Here is a 17,720-nt window from a genome sequence, read left to right as displayed (position 1 = left end):
ATTCAGCATATCGCCTAAGAAATTCATTTGGCAAGTTATCGGGACCGGCACCCTTCTTAGTATCTAATTTTAACAACAAATTAAGCACTCCGGACTCTGTCACAACAAGTGTTTCAATATGTCGGGTGTTGCAAATGTCAACATCAGGCACATTTCCATCATCAATCGTGAAAACAGATTGGAAATAGTTATTTAGCGAGTTTGCTTTACTTTTGCTTTCTTCCGGGGCCGCGGGCCTAATACGGTTTTTGGGATTAAGGTAGTTCCAGAACTTCTGGGGAGACGTTTTCAAAAAGTTGGGTAGTGTACTTGTAAAATAGTTTGCTTTGGACATTTTTGTTTGGGATTTCATCTTAGTAATTGCTTGACCCAACTTTTTCCGAATTTGTGGAGTAGGTTTTGCCTTCAAAGATTTTCTGAGGCGCTTTACTTTACGCTTGCAATGAATAATTTCACGCCTTTATTATGTTTTTGTGTTTTCTTTGTTTTAGATGGCACATAGTTAAGAACGCAATGTGTTACGACTGATTTGAAGCTTGCCCATAGTATTTCCACATTTGTGTTTAAATCATTCGCAAGTAGTTCAAATGAAGCAAGTTCATGGAAAAGATGATCAAGTATACTGGTGTCATCCGCATGGTTAAAGTCAAGATAGGCAGAAAAGAAGTTGGACGGTATAGGGATGTCAACTATAGAAACGGAGCCCTGGATAACATAACTTCGTGGTCTGATATGCCCTCAAGAATTTCAACCTGTGCATTACCGTATATACTCGTGTAAGGGCCGCACTTTTTTTTCGAAAATTTTGCTAGGTGCGGCCCTTACACGAATCAGGCCGATTTAGTACAGGCAGTACAGGCCAAAGGTCTGTACTGTTTATGCAACAGTAGCAGAGTGCAAGAGTCACAAATGACATGCCAGAAATGTTTTTATTCGGATTCCATTTCGCTGTCCTCGTTCTCGGAGGAGCTCGCCTCGGCGTCCGCGTCTTCCCAGAGACGGTCATCTTCGGTGCCGTTCATGGAGTTCGAAATTCCCGTTACCTTGAAGCTTTTAGCAACTACTTCTACTGACATGGCACGCCACGCATTCAAAATCCATTCACACACCTGTTGGAGCGACGCCCGCTTCAGCCGTCCTGTAGGGGTCTTCTCGTGGACGCCTCCAGCCATCCATTCAGAGTAACATCGGCGAAATTCCACTTTGAATGGTCTGTTGACGCATACGTCGAGCGGCTGCAGCACACTCGTCAGGCCACCGGGAATGACGGCCAAGTCCGTACGAGTTGCGGCAACTCGGTTCTTGACGCGGTCGGTCAAGTGGCCCCTAAAGCTGTCCAAAACAAGGAGGGCTTTCCGTTGTAACAGCCCTCCAGGTCTGTTTGCCCAGACGGTCTTAATCCAGTCAACGACCAGTTCCTCGGACATCCAGCCCTTCTCTTGCGCACGTACGACGATTCCCTGAGGGAACTTCTCTTTTGGGAGAGTCTTCCTTTTAAATACGACGTACGGCGGAAGCCTCCTGCCGTCTGCCGTGATGCACAACATCACAGTGCACCTTTGGCGTTCTGCACCAGTCGTGCGCACAGACACACTTTTCGCACCTTTTAAATCCACTGTGGTGCTTTCCGGTGCATCGAACCACACAGGTGTCTGGTCCGCATTCCCAATTTGGGACAGGTCGTATTCATGCTCCCTCCTGAGAGCATTCACGAAGCGATGAAACTTAATGACGTGGTCTTCGTACTCGCGCGGCAGTTTTTGGCAAATCGTCGTTCGGCGCCGAATAGAAAGCTGGTTACGGTTCATAAACCGCGTAGCCCAGCCCCGACTTGCCTTGAATTGTGCCGGGGGTATTTCCATGTGGCGAGCGATGCTGAGGGCTTTGACGCGTATCATGTCAGTCGATACGGCGTAGCCGTCCCTTCGTGTGTCGACGACGTAGTTGACGAGCTCGCTTTCGAGTTGCGGGTACTTGCACTTTTTCCCGCGAAACGCCTTTCGGCTCCTGTTAGTAGCGGCGAGGGCATCTTTCTGATTCATCCAGTAACGCACGCGCTTCTCATCGACGTCGTACTTTCGTCCAGCTTCCCGCTTCCCGTGCTCCTCGGCATAGTCAATCACTTGCAGCTTAAATGCTGCAGTGAATGATCTCAGATGCCGGCCCATCGTCCGTCACGTGCGCTGGCTTCTGCAGGGTTCACTACAACCAACAAAGTGACACCGACGACACCGATCTGAAGTCGCGCTGCCAACGTATCGACACGATGCTAGGAACGATGCCAACAAAGAGGCCGCACAAGGCAAATATGGCGGCGCGCTGTCAACAGCGTGGTCGGCGCGTCGGCGGAAGTAGAATAAAAGCGGAAAAGCGTGCAGCGCCATCTGGCTGTAAATGAACTAACTACACTTTTCTGGCGGGACATTTTGAACTTTTGTTTTTTTTTTTTCGAAATATCCGCTTTCAAAGTTGGGGTGCGGCCCTTACACGAGGGCGGCCCTTACACGAGTATATACGGTATCTGCTGGAAAATGATCGCTTAAGAACACCAAGTCGAGTATATTAGAACAGCACCCTTGGATACGGGTAGGCTGTTTTACGATTTGGGACAGATTAAATGTCAACATGATGTCAATGAGCGCATCCGTGCATGCGCTGTTGTGTTGCATTGTTCGCCAGTTTATATCGGGTAAGTTAAAGTCGCCGAGCAAAATTAGCCTGGCTCCGAGAGCATACCGATGCATATACGTGTGCAATGCCCGCAAGCTATCCTTGTCTGAAGATGGGCTGCGATAAACGCAGCCAACAAATACTGAGCGAGAAGTGAAGAGAAGCTTGCAAAATATTGCCTCGACTACGATAACCTCAGGAAGTGTTTCAAAGGAAAGCTCTTTTTTAAGTAGGATGGCCACACCTTCCCCGCGTGTCTGCCTATCTTTACGAATGATGACGTAGTTGGGGGGGTGTTACCTCAAAATCCTTTATGTCATTTGTCAGCCATGTTTCTGTCAAAGCTACGAAGTCAGGTTCAATTTCAAGAAGTAAGGATTCAAGCGGTACTAATTTTTGAAGCATGCTGCGGGTGTTTATGGTAAGAAATGTTATTTCTTTCGTTGGCTGCGGCGTTGTGGCTCGCCTGATGCTTCCGCTTCGTCGTTTTTTTCATGGTTAATGGTGTGACGGCCAGCGCTTACGAGCACAATATTATTTGTATCGTCATCCCATCGGTATAGATCTTCATTCACTTTTAACTTCTCATAGACCAGAAATACTTTGTCTCCGGCTTCTTTTTTGGTTTTTGCAATTTGCCAAAGCATTTTTCTGATGTATCTTACTCTATTTGAGAAGTCCTCTCCAACAGAGAAAGTGGTGCTCTTTAGTTTCGTGCAGTTTCTAAGAATGGTTACTTTGTCTCGGAAGACAAGGAGTTTCAGCATCACTGGTCTAGGTTTTTGAGCGTTTTGTTTTCCTATCTTGTGGATTCTTTCTATTGGAACGGGTTTGATCTTAAGTATGTTCTTAAGTATCTGCTCACTTTTGGTTTGTTCGAGGGTTTCGGGGTGTTCGTCTGCCTCCTCCGGTACGCCATACACAAGTAAGTTTGACCTTCTAGACCGGTTTTCCAAGTCGTCTATTTTTAACTCCAAGTATTGAACGGTTTTTTGAAAATTGGTTACTTGGGAGACACAGGACGCGATCTTGTTTTCCAGTAACGTTACTTGTTCAAGTTTTGCTTCAATAGATTTTAAACGTTCTTCTTTTATTTCTTTTATGTCATCTGCAATTACTTGAAGCTGTTTCATGATCTTGTTCATATCGGGTCCCGGGTTTGTTTCAATGTCGCCACTGAGCAACAGTAATTCCATGATACAGGTACACATGTCACTCCATAGGGCACAAATCTGCCTTGGGCACGGCAGCACTATTAGGCATAGGTAATTTGAGCGAATACATTTGTCATAACGCCTGCTCACCTGCGGTAGATAAAAAAAAATGTTTTTTTTTTCTGAGTTGCTGTGCTTTCAGATTACATGTTGTAAGATTTATTATATTTATCACTTTGGGGTAAGTCTGGTCACTTAATCAGCATTCAATGCTTAGTAAAAACCGCTGAAATTTTATGGTTTTATGAGAAAGCCAGAATTCTAAATAACAGTGATGTGTGACCCAAGAAATCTGCCCCTAAACTGAATTTTTATGCTCCAAAATACATCTCTTGGTGCTCCAAAGCTGCTCCAACACTCTCCTTTTACTGCTCCAAATCTGTTCCAAAACGGTAATATTCCTGCTCTCAAAGCTGCTCCGAAAGACTGAAGCCCACTTTAACCCCTGTTATGGGCAGTAAGGAGTACTGTGAGGTTACATCAGCAGATGAAACGTTATCTTCACTTTATCGCCACCACAATCCAATCAAATGCCACGTCTCTAAAAAGAAAAAAAAAGCGTGCTGGCATGTAAGTTTCATCATCACTTTTTGTGTACCAGCACCGCCAGTTCTAATTTCTTCCACACTGGCGGGCAACAAACAAGCAGGTAATAAGGGTTCCAGGTCGAGCATAAGATAAACATTTTGTGAACAAGAAATGAATGCCGTCATCGCGAAGATATTGCAATTGCACACTCCCACATGGCCCCATGTTGGGTGGTAGTCGCTGCGACAGCATAAACAAACCGTGAGTGAAAAGCATTTGCTTGCCTGCTTGAACGGGTCAAAATATATTTACGTTTTTTTAACTGAAAGAGTGCTGAAAACATATGACTCCGAACGAATATAAAACTTTTCAGGGCATCTGACAGAATCATTTTCAACCAATTCATTTGAGACAAAATTTAGTACCTGCAACTGCATCCATAAGAATACCTTCCACAGAAACGCGAAGCTTCGCATGCTTTAGTGTGTTCCTAGGCAATATGGCGGTGGCCACGTGGTCTATACTACAGAACAGAAAAGATTTCATCTTCCTGTTCTGCGTGGTTATTGTTAATGCCATGTAACAATTAGATTTTTCGGGCTCTCATCAAATATGCAATATGAAAAAAAAAGAAGACCTAGTTTAGACAGTGCTAGCTTTGGCATAGCATTTATTTTAACAGGACAGCTGTTTAGGCTTGTAGAAACTGTCAACAGGAATTGTCATTGTCAGGGGCTTTTTCTTTGCAGCAGTAAAGCACACACGACGACATGTGCTCTCCATGTTGGCTTCGCTCCTTGGACCGATCTACAGAGAAGAGGAATAGTAAATTAAACGAAGCAAAGTATTGAAAACCTCATGGGAGCATCGCGCTATCTTCAAACAAGCGTTGGGTGAGGACAGCTGGGCAAGAAGAAGAGGGCAGGGCCACCCACTGTATGGTCTTTGACCAAGTATATTTCCATCTCACAATACTGGCAGGAGTGGAAAATATGTGCGCAGGCAGAGGTTGGGGGTGTGTCATACATTAGTCTTCCTTTCAGCATAGCCGCTGGCTAACAGCTAGGCGAGGTAATCACAGTATTTCTACAAAAAGGAGCGTACCTTTGTAATGGCAGACAAAACTGTGGGCTCTGTTGGGTTATAATAAATAGCATGAATTCATTTCTATGTGCACCAAGTGAGAAGATTACTGTTTGTCAGAACTTCCCTTGAAACCTGCACCATTTACGATGCAATCGCTACTGGGAATCAAGAAAAGGAAGCAGCATGGCGGCATTTTTCGGGAGGCAGATAATATGGAAGGCAACTTTTTGTGAGCCTTTTTTCTTCTTCTGTATGTATTTACCGTATTTTTTTCTCACATACAACCCTCCCTAACAAGGGGGGGGGGGGGGAAATGTCCTTTAAAAGGGGGGTTGTAGACTATATGCAGGGCTAAATGCACAATTTTTTTTTTTTTTTCATTTTGCTTGCTTATAGTAGGGAGTGTTTGTCATTTGCAGGGATGGGTTACATGCAAGGAAACATGGTATGTCTTCCACTCATTGTCATTCCGCTTCGTGCTTCCACACTTCGGGATCTCCTTAGACATTTTGCTCATACAGAAGCAAAGGCATGAGTAATGGCACATGCTTCTGTCGCGGCGGCATCGTCGCATGGCGATCCCTACACGCTGCGAGGGTGCCAGGTGACAAATGTTTCAATAATGGAGGTCTGGCTGATATTTGCAATCGTTTTACAACTGTGTTTCGAAAACTGTTGTGCTGTGCTGGTTTATGTACTGATTGTAAAGAGCTAAGGCAATATTTCTGTTGCTCCAGGCCGTGACGAGCAGATGCTGCGATATGCAGAAGCCTACCTGGTAGCCAACCGGATGCTTCGAAATTACTTGGATGCTTCCCAGGATCCCGTTTTCTCTCAGGCAAGTTCTAATGATATGTGCCTGCTCATGGAGGTGCTTTTTTTTGTTTCTTTAGATTTAATTGCATGTAAGTCGGGAGGTGCCAGCAGCAACACATGATTGTTATTGTGACCAGGACAGCAACCAACACTACTGCTATGGCTCATTGCATTGCTTCAGTAGACGCGTCATTTCACTACAGTGTAATGCGTGTGATGGTGCGATGAACGCGTCAAGGCGTGGAACCCAGATTGCTCACCAAGGAACTAGAAGAGAAAGTTGGACAAGTTGGTGGTTCATGCTTAGATATAAAAACAGCACAAATATATAGACAAAGATGGAAGATACGACAAGGTGCTGAAATCGCAACTAAATTTTATTAAAAGGAAACACATGCATATATCAGGCACATGGCACACAATAGCGACTGCGTAGCAGAGCAAACAGTGTACAAATGAGAATCTAATCACAAAATCGAAACATGTGTAAACACCCAAGAAAAAAAAACGCAAAAGAAATAATGATCACACCTACTTGTAAAAACATGCGTGACAGTCGAAAAATACTAACAATGACTTTAACCTCACTATGCTGAACGCAGGTATCCAACTTCCTTTTCACCAAGTGCCACAAACGGTTTGCTCATGCATCTTTTTCCATGCCTTTCAATGTAAAAAGTCTCCATCACCTCTCTAGTACATTTGTCTCGATAGCCGAGTGCTTTTGTCCACCAGCGGCTAGCAGCCACACTCTCTGCAATGAGCTGGCAAGTGCAGACCGCCAGAAGTCGTGAAAGAGGCTAAGTGCTCCCTTAGTCTAACATTAAAACACCGCCCTATTTGTCCTATAAAAACCCTCCCGTATGAAAAAGGCAGCATATACACATCTCTTACATTTAACTTATCACTTCTTTTCTGGACAGAACGAGCAGGTCTTGTGAGAAACCGAGCTTTTATGCAAATGAGGCAAACAGAGGACAACTTTTTGGGAGCTAACATCACAACACATACCCCATACTTACTGGGTGCGTTTTTCAAGCTATGAGGAGTTTATGCATGTAGAGGACCACTATTGGTCTCTTTTCGTTACCTGAGTCATTTACGCCTTTAGCCCACTTGATTAGTTTTTGACAGCCCCTCAAGATTTCTGTATCAGGGTAGCCCACCAACTTCAGTCTTTCAACTTGCTCAGGAAACTTTCTTTTATCTCATGTGTGCAAGTTTCTGGAGCGCAGCTCGTAGTGTGGCATAAATATTGCCGTACTTGACTATCTTAGAATGGCCTGAGGTAAATGGCAAAATACCCTTTCCGAATTGGGGCGTTTACAGCCGACACAAATGTTCCTTGTGAAAGTGCACTTTACTGCAAATTTGAATCGGTGCTCATTGAGTGGTTATATATTGCTCAAGTCGATGTTTTTTTTTTTTTTTTGTGCAGGAAACTAGATATTTTCGCATGGGAGAAAATTTGTATTTGAACATCGGAAGTACAGTATCTTGACTGCTTTTGAAGACCGACACGTATGTTGCACTTGTAGTCGGGAAGTACGGACATTGAAGTTAGCCATGTGAGAAGTGCATCTGGTGCTCTACAAAAAAATCCAGCCAGCTCTGCTTGGCGGGCACTGATGAAACTGCAAAGCTGAGGTTGAATGAAGTAGTGGGTTAAATGAAGTGGAACGAGTGGCCAGAACAGTAGTGGGCATAAAAGAGAGTGGTGGGAAGAATGGCATGTATCCTATGTAGTGGTATTTACCCAATTTCTTTGAGTAAATCCCACTGCGATCAATGATGGCCCCCAAACTTGAAAGCCTCAACTAAGATCAACTTCGCTGTTGAAAGATTTGTCTAATTTGGTTTCTTCTTTATAAGTAAAAGCCGGGTTTTTAGGCACTAAAAATGTGGGCTTTAGGCGCTGAAGACAGGCATAAATATGGGCACAATAAATTTTTACAAAAATTGAAATAATTTAAAACAAAGACATCAGTGCTTCTTTCTAGGACAAGAAGAAAAAAAATGATATTGTTTAAGGTAGCACAAAGCACCAGCGGTTTAACATAGGCATGCAATTCCCGCGCGATTCGGAGATTATGCACTTTCATTTTATAGTCCAGCTTTGCGAGTCAATTGTCCACCATTTAATCACCACTCTTCTGAGTCTTTTTTGTTTTGTTGCAGAAGCAAGTAACTAGATTACTAGTTATTGCATGTGAAACACAAAGTTGCATGTGAAAACACAAACTTTTCTTGCCCAAAAAAGTCCGTGATGCACTAGTTTCGAAGAGCAGAAGCGATAAGCGCGGTCTTGAGTTGATTTAATACGGCAAGTTGCTTGTTCGCCAAGGCCCGTGGCATAAGCTGCATGAGGCACTGGCTCCAAAGTTCTTCGTTCTCGCAATTCGATTCCTCCAAATTGCTCTCGCCAGGTACTTCATTCACAATGCCCTAATTCATGCACAGTTCCGCAGTGTCAGCATCATCATCAGCTGTAAATAAACCTTAGCAACAGATGTGCCACCCACTCTCTCAGGTCGGAGTCGAAAACGCGCTGCCACAAATCGCTGCCCGAGTTATCCTGTTCGGAAGCTTCAGGCTCGGTATCGGGCCCGGCGTCGACGAAGTTGGCCTCGCAAAAACAGTTTCGCGCATGTAGCTGTCACCGCCACCCAGGAAATATTCACCATCTCCACAGATGAATACCTGGGGCCTTCTAAGCGGCAAGTTGGCTGCCAGGTGGTCAACAGCTATAAGAAAGCGCTCACCAACGCGGCACCTAACGCGCGGATAAAGCTCACGCCAAGCGGTCACACTTTCGTCGTTTTGTTGAGCAGCAGAAAACAAGCATGCAAGTCGTCCCGTCTGCCATCCTGACCACACACTCTTACCAAGAGCGAGCAAGACACGCACACGTGACACACATGCCAGAACGCGTGGAAGAGCTCTGGGCCCGTTTCTAGTCAGAAAATGAGCCAGCGTGGCTAGCGTCGCGGAGCGGTGGAGACGAGCGAAGGGGTTCCGATCAAGAGAAGAACAGGTTTGCGAGAGAAGGGCGAGGAGTTGTGATAGAGTGAAGAGAGGGGAGGATGCCGGGGAAGGGCGACCTTTAAAACCAAAACACACGGGAAGGAGGAAGGTTGGGTAGCTTGCTTGAAAGGTCTACGCAACTCGCATGCAGAAAAACATGAAAGAGTGCCTGCGCGCGCAGAAGTGAAAGCACGGCCGCCTGGATTGGTGTGCGCGGCGGTGTTCAAAGAATCGGCGGCCGTGGTCAAAAAATCGTTTTGTTGCGCCGGTGGGTTTGCATGGCCTCACCAACTTCGATAGATCGCGATATGTTCCGCACAAATTAACAGCCGTTCTCGCGCTTCTGCACGCGTTCGGAGGGCATTCTCAGCCGAATGCGAAGTGAGCAAGAACAAGTCCTAAACATGAAACTAATCGCAAATTATCAGAGTCCGTGGAGTAGCGTATGTGCATGCACTGGACGCAGAAGATCGCATACATTCTGTGGCTGACGATGTTGGTAAATGGTCTGGTCACTTCAGGCCAGCAATTGGTCTTGTCACTCCAGTACCAGCAATAAAAAAGAGGGTAGATGGCCGACCGGTCTTCGAAAGATCGGTGACAGTGTGAAAACACGGGCCTCATTTGGCGATGTGGGGTGCTCAGAGTAGCGGGAGGGGAGGGGGCAAAGAACAGAGGGGTGCGTAACAAAAAGCGGTCAGGGAGAGCGGCAACTAGAGGAGCGCGGAGGCAGGGTTGGCGTTTAACAATGAGAATGTATGAGCATCTCGCCGATGCCGAGGTCAAAAGTGGTTTCCCAAGAAGTTGGCAGAGTGCTGACTCCGTTTGCTGTAACCGATCAGCGGCGCTCGGAGACATTCATTGTAAATGCAATTTTGTGCCAATAAACCAATGTATATTTTCATGGTCACGCGCATATTGTTCGTTTTAAATGGGGCTGTTATATGTGGGCCCGACTGTAATTTATCCTCTGTCGGTCAACACCTAGAGGGCCCCTCACTAGGTTTGGAAATTTCAAGCTGACAAGCGTAATGGACACACTGGGCACTCAGGATCATGGCTGTTAAGATAGGGAATGCCACTTGTCACGGAAAAAGGCTAAATTTCTACGTAATGCCACGTGCCCTTCTCGCAGGCGTGCGCCCCACGATGGAGAGAGTGATGTACAGCAAGGAATGGTCCTGCTGTTACGTCGCTCCTTCACATTGACATTGGTGCTCTGACGTTGGTTAGCACAAACTCTTCATCAGATCTTGGTTAAATGCTGGCTATACAGTTGAACTTCTTTATAAGAGGCATGCTCTGGGCAGCAATTCTTGTCTTTTTTATGAGATGTATCTTATCAGCAGGGTACCATGTGTGCATTTTCCTATTAACTCGTATTTTACCTTGGTGCCTTTTATACCCATTTGTCTCTTATATCAGTGTCTACGATAGAGGGGTTCGACTGTATCTAAATAAGAAATGAAAAATGTCTTGTCTCCTGATTATATTCTGCATTTTAAACGGTACCTCATTAAGAGTGTTGCACGTGAATTATTCTAGTTGGTGTGTGTAATTTGCCTGTTCTGCTGTGTAGCATGGATGAGGAGTACATTGTTTTGGGCTAGCTGCTTCATATCATTTTGAAAGGGAAGCGCAAAGACAAAGAGAAAAGAAAGAAAGCACTTTTTGTCTCTGTCTTTCTTTTCCCTATATCCTTGCGCTGCCCTTTGCAAATGAGTCTAATGAATTAAAGCTGAGAAAAATAATAAAATGTGCAAATGGATATCAGCTTGCTATTATTTTTATTTTTGTTTTTAATGGCCGCGAGATGCTATACGAGAATTTGCCCTCTTTTCATGGCCACCTCGGTGGACCAGTGGCTAGGGTTTTCCACTGCTAGCCTGAATGTCACGAGTTCTATTCCGGTCGCCACAGTAGCATCTAGATGGAGGTGAAAAGTTAGATGCCTGTGTACTGCGCGATGTCAGTGCATCTTAAACTACACCAGATGGTCAAAACTTTTGCAGACCTCCACTACAGCATCCCTCATAATCATATTGATACATAACAGCCGCTAAACACGGCTACATGAAAGAGGAGGACGAAGTGAGTTTTCGTTTGATGCTAGTCTGGCGCCATCTTGCTCATTGAGTTCTGTGCACTGTAAATAGATCATTAAACAAGTTACTTGTAACGTTATTGGTGGAGGTGGAGGACCCCCGTACCTCGATGGAGACACGCAGCGGTCGCACCATCGGCGACCTTTCGACTGCTTTGATGGCTGGTACTTTCTCTACGCCGCCCTCATCAGTCGAAGCCACCACCTACGTCACACTCCCGCATCTCCGGGATCCCGGCACTTTCTCCGGTGATGGTACGATCGATCTTGACGCTTGGCTGAACCGGTACGAGCGCATCAGTGCTACTCACCGCTTGGATCCCACGCTCATGCTTGCCAACATGCTTTTCTACCTGGACGGCACTCCCCGAACATGGTTCGAAAGCCACGAAGCCGACATAACGAGCTGGGATCTCTTCACAGAAAAGATACGTGACCTGTTTGGCGATTCATCTGGTCGTCAGCTCGCTGCGAAGAAGACTCTTGCCACACGAGCCCAGTCTTCTACCGAATCGTACGTCTCCTACATTCTTGACGTCTTGGCCCTTTGTTCCAAGGCCGACCAGTGCATGTCGGAAGACGAAAAGGTTAACCACGTCTTGAAAGGCATTGCTGACGATGCTTTCAACCTGCTGGTTTTTAACAACGTCTCGAGCATCAACACAATCCTTAAAGAATGCCGAAGTCTCGAACAAGCTAAAGCCCGCCGCGTAGCCCAAAGCATCGTGCGTCTTCCGAACACAGCGGCCATTTCTTCGTGTGACGACGCCTTCCACCAGGCCCCTCGATGTGACAACCTTACACGCATCATTCGTCGAGAGGTCAAGGCAGCACAACCGGTAGCCACGCCATAACCGACGCCTGCGCCTTCCCCGACCACGATCTCTTTAATACAAGCGGTCGTTCGTCAAGAGCTACCGAATGTCGGCCTACATCCTGTTTTTACCGTATACTCTGCTGAGCCTTCTTATCGTACCCCTTCTGCGCCTCGCATACAACGCAATCTGTCTGAATGGCGTACTCTTGATGACAGGCCCATATGTTTTAACTGTGGACGCGTTGGTCGTATCGCTCGTCACGTACCGCTGGGCTCCACCATCCCATTATGCACCTCAGTATCACGCCACTTCTGTTCGCCAGTCGTCCCCATCACTTTCTCCATCAACGCCGACCAGATTTTTCACTCCTACAGCGCCTCTAAGCAGACCTCGCTACGACCGGTCACCATCCCCTGCTCGTCGTCAGTCCCGGTCGCGCCCACAACGCCGTGCTGGCTCCCCGACCTATTCGCAGCACCTCCGACCGGAAAACTAGGCCGTGCAGCTTCTGGAGGTGGAGCTGCGTTGACGACCTCCGTAAGAAATCCTCGATTAATGTTAACAACGAACCGGAACCTTTTGGACGTTACTGTCAACAATGTTCGTGTCAGTGCATTGATAGATACTGGCGCGCATGGGTCCATTATGAGTGCTAACCTTCGCCGCCGACTTAGACAAGTTGTCACGCTTGCCCTCAACCGAGCTGTACGAGTCGCCGATGGAGGAACTGCCGCAATTCTTGGCATGTGCTCTGCGCGAGTGTCTAATGGGGAGAGAAGCACTGTCGTTCTTTTCGCCGTTATCGAACATTGCTCTCATGAACTCATTCTTAGTATGGATTTTCCAGTCACACACTCTGCCCTCATAGACTGTTCAGCTGGCTCTCTCCATCTCGATTTACCCCTCTTTTCCGACCCGACCAGCCCACCGCAAACCAGCCTCTGCTGCATTGATTTCACGCGCCTCCCTCCTAACTCTGTCACACATGTCGACTTATCCTCCACGCCACCAGTACCTGATGGTGATTACATGGTGGCCCCGATTCCTGCCGTGATGCTTACGCATGGGGTTGTTGTGCCGCATATGATTCTGACAATTATGAGAAACCGCGCCTTCCTTCCACTGGTCAACTTTTCACTCACCACCCAAGTTCTGCCACAGGGTATCTCTCTGGCCAAAATTATCGCTTTCCAAGATGACCATGTCGAGCCCTTCAGAGTTGACAATTGCTGTAGCTCAGTCAGTGTTTCCACTCCATCACGTTCTTGGGGCGCCGACATCGAGCGAATGGTGTCATCGGACCTCACGTCTGAGCAAGCTGCAGCGCTTTGCCACGTTCTTGAGGGCTATCGTAGCATTTTCGACTTTGCCAGCAACTCTTTGGGCTAAACGACCATTGTCACCCATCGCATAAATACTGGTCATGCAACTCCCATTCACCGCCCCGCCACGGTGGTCTAGTGGCTAAAATACTCGGCTGCTGACCCGCAGGGCGCGGATTCGAATCCCGGCTGTGGCGGCTGCATTTCCGATGGATGCGGAAATGTTGTAGGCCCGTGTGCTCAGATTTGGGTGCACGTTAAAGAACCCCAGGTGGTCTAAATTTCCGGAGCCCTCCACTACGGCGTCTCTCATAATCATATAGTGGTTTTGGGACGTTAAACCCCACATATCAATCATCAACTCCCATTCACCGACGCCCCTACCCTGTGTCTGTGTCGGAGCGTGCAATATTACAACATGAAGTCGGCAAAATGCTTGCGAAAAACATTATCGAGCCTTCATGCAGCCCCTGGGCTTCTCCAGTCGTCCTTGTTAAAAGGAAAGATGGAACATGGCACTTTTGTGTCGATTACCGTCACCTTAACAAAATTATCAAAAAAGACGTTTATCCTTTACCTCGCATCGACGATGCCCTCGACTGCCTGTACAGTGCCACTTATTTTTCAACTATTGACCTTCAATCAGGGTACTGGCAGATAGCCGTCGACGAGATGAACCGCGAGAAGACCGCATTCATCACTCCTGATGGTCTTTATTAGTTTAAGGTGATGCCCTTTGGTCTCTGCAATGCACCAGCCACATTTGAAAGAATGATGGACTCATTACTCCAAGGGTTGAAATGGTCCACCTGCTTGTGTTACCTTGACGATGTTATTGTGTTTTCGCCCACATTCGACTCGCATCTTGATCGTTTGTCAGCAATTCTGGACGTTTTTCGTCGAGCCGGACTCCAACTTAACGCCTCCAAGTGCCACTTTGCTCGTCGTCAAATTTCCGTGCTCGGTCATCTTGTCGATGCCCAAGGCGTGCGTTCAGACCCAGAGAAAATTTGCGCAGTCACGAACTTTCCCGTTTCGAGGACTCCAAAGGATGTCCGCAGTTTTGTGGCGTTGTGCTCTCATATTTAAGACGCTTTGTTAAGGACTTTGCGACCATTGCACGCCCCCTCACGGACCTCTTGAAGAAAGACGCCTCGTTTATCTGGGGCCATGACCAAGCGTCATCGTTTTCGTAACTTAGGACACTGCTTACAACGCCACCAATATTGGCTCACTTTGATCCATTAGCCCCAACCGAGGTTCACACGGACGCCAGTGGACACGGCATAGAAGCTGTGCTATTGCAGCAACAACGGGGACACGACCGTGTTACTACGCAAGTCGACTGCTATCTCCAGCCGAGCGCAACTATTCCATTACGGAGCGCGAGTGCCTCGCCCTTGTATGGGCAGTCGCCAAGTTTCGTCCATATCTGTGCGGGCGCTCATTCCGTGTTGTCACGGATCATCACGCGCTCTGCTGGCTAGCCTCCTTGAAGGACCCCACGGGACGTCTCGCTCGTTGGGCTCTACGCCTTCAAGAGTACACGTTCTCTGTAATGTACAAAACAGGGTGATTACATCAGGATGCGGATTGTTTATCCCGCTACCCTGTTGACGAAGCAACCGATACTGACGCTATCATGGACGTTTTTTTCGTGTCGCAGCTGTTGAACATTGGCGAAGAGCAACGTCGGGATCCTTCTTTACGAGCCATCATTGACAAACTGGAGTCAACGTCTTGCGACCCGTCCCTACGAATGTTTTTGGTGAAAGATGGGATCCTATATCGCCATAACCTTGATTCCTTCGGATCAGATTTACTTCCTGTCATCCCAGCGTACCTGCGTTCCACTGTCCTGCATCAACTTCATGACGCTCCCATGACGGGCCATTTGGGCGTTTCTCGCACATACGATTGGGTACGACATCGGTTTTTCTGGCCTGGACTTACCCGCTCTATTCGACGCTATGTCGCCGCTTGTGAGCCCTGTCAGCGTCGCAAAACGCCGTTTGCCCTCCCAGCCGGCTACCTTGGACTTGCCCGCTCTATTCGACGCTATGTCGCCGCTTGTGAGCCCTGTCAGCGTCGCAAAACGCCGTCTGCCCTCCCAGCCGGCTACCTTGAGCCGATCGACGTTCCCAACGAGCCTTTCTTTCGAGTTAGTCTCGACCTGTTGGGCCCTTTCCCACTCTCCACAGCCAGGAATAAATGGATTGCTGTTGCCACGGACTACGCGATGCGGTACGCAATCACACGAGCACTCCCGACTAGCTGCGCTACCGACGTTGCAGACTTTCTACTGTACGACATAATATTAGTGCACGGTGCTCCCCGTCAACTTCTCACCGACCTGGTCGCACGTTCTTATCAGCTGTCGTTCATGAAATCCTGAGGTCTTGCCATACCAAGCACCAATTTACTACTTTGTACCATCCCCAGTCAAATGACCTCACGAAGCGCCTTAACAGGACCCTAACCGATATTCTTGCCAAATACGTTGCGCCAAACCACCATGATTGGGACATTAATTTGCCGTATGTGACGTTCGCCTACAATTCATCTCGTCACAACACTGCCGGCTATTCGCCCTTCTATCTACTATATGGCCGGGACCCAACTCTACCCTTAGACACTTTACTACCTGCGGCCACTGAATATGCTGGGGAAGCCATTGCCCGCGCCGACCACGCTAAGTCGCCCGTAACCGTCTACAGGCTTCACAGGCGCGCCAACAACAGCTCTACAATTCTCACCTTAGGGACGTGCACTTTTCTCCGGGTTCTCTCGTGCTCCTCTGGTCACCTACTCGGCGTGTGGGACTGTCTGAAAAACTGTTGTCGCCCTACACTGGACCATTCCGTATCGTTTGCCAAGTGACAGACGTCACGTACGAGATTGTTCCAATCGATCCAACAAAGTCATCGTCAGCTCCGAGCGACACCGTTCACGTGGCTCGGCTAAAGCTCTATTGCCCCCCTTCGACATCATCCGCGTAAATTTAGCACAGGGACGGTGCTTCTACCGCCGGGGGTTATGATACATAACAGCCGCTAAACACGGCTGCATGAAAGAGGAGGACGAAGTGAGTTTTCGTTTGATGCTGGTCTGGCGCCATCTTGCTCGTCGAGTTCTGTGCGCTGTAAATAAATCATTAAACAAGTTTCTCGTAACAATATCATGGGTTTTTTTACGTAAAACCAAACATACTATAGTATGTGGTAGTAGCAGTAGTAGAATACTACCACTCTGATACATTAATACTACCACTTCCCATTTCGCTTGTGTTCATCTTCTTGTTGTTCCTCTATCGTGCCTTCGTCAACCCTGAAAACGCTTAGCTTGTGTTTGATGCGTCGTCTCTAACCACAGTTTCAGCAGAGCGACATCGTGTATCGCGGTTACAATACGTAATCCATGCCAGCCTCTCCAAAACTACGTGCACGAGTAGGCTGGGGCCCATCATGCGTGTGGGACCTTTCTTGCGCATGATGTTCTTAGTGCGTATGCATCATGTGATCCTCCAGCCCCGATACCGAAGAGAGCATGGAAGGAATGAGGCTCACGATGGCTACATGGGGCAAGAGGCAAGAGATTCAAGCTTGCCTCTTTGCATCATGCTTTTGTGGCTCGTAGCGAACCAATGTGAAAAATCACACTGGTAGAACGCTGTTCATTGTGCACAGAAGAACTTCTAGCGTGTCTAGCGTGTAACTATAACTTTCTATTTCACTTATAGAGGGGTGCTTAAAAAAGTAAAGTACAAACAAAAGAAAAGCCGCATGCACATCGCATTTTTTTTTTACCTTTAGGTGCTGCAGTTGATGAGTTATCATGTCAAAGAAAACACGCCTTCATTGACACAGCACACTTCTTCTTTTTATGAGCTATTTCATTCAGTCATAAAGCTAACAACAAATGAATTAACATAAGCATTACATCTGATACGAGGTTTTAAAATTTCAAAACAATTACCAATGAGCAAAAAGGACTGTGTCGGTACGTTTATTTTTGAATGCAAGTTTTATCATGAAATGCTTGACATATTAGCTTTAACCGCAGTTTGATTCGGTGGGGAAGATAGTAATACCCACTCTAGTTCATTTTCCATAGTGGTACAGCTGTATTTTCTTTTTAG

The 17,720-nt window shown here is 47.1% G+C and overlaps 1 protein-coding gene across 2 annotated transcripts in view; it reads left to right on the top strand.

Annotated features, from left to right (window-relative positions):
* The window catches only part of LOC119172490 (cytoplasmic aconitate hydratase), a 609,523-nt gene that overhangs the window by 276,112 nt on the left and 315,691 nt on the right, over positions 1–17,720 (top strand). For both annotated transcript variants that reach the window (XM_037423609.2, XM_037423610.2), the window contains one exon: positions 6,236–6,336. In XM_037423609.2, the coding sequence (XP_037279506.2) occupies positions 6,236–6,336 (101 nt within the window). The remainder of the gene's footprint in view (positions 1–6,235; positions 6,337–17,720) is intronic.

The sequence above is a fragment of the Rhipicephalus microplus genome, chromosome 4 (assembly GCF_043290135.1).
Source record: "Rhipicephalus microplus isolate Deutch F79 chromosome 4, USDA_Rmic, whole genome shotgun sequence".
NCBI classification, from domain to species: Eukaryota; Metazoa; Arthropoda; class Arachnida; order Ixodida; family Ixodidae; genus Rhipicephalus; species Rhipicephalus microplus.
Note: the sequence above shows the minus strand (reverse complement) of the source record. Positions and strands in the feature narration are given on the sequence as shown.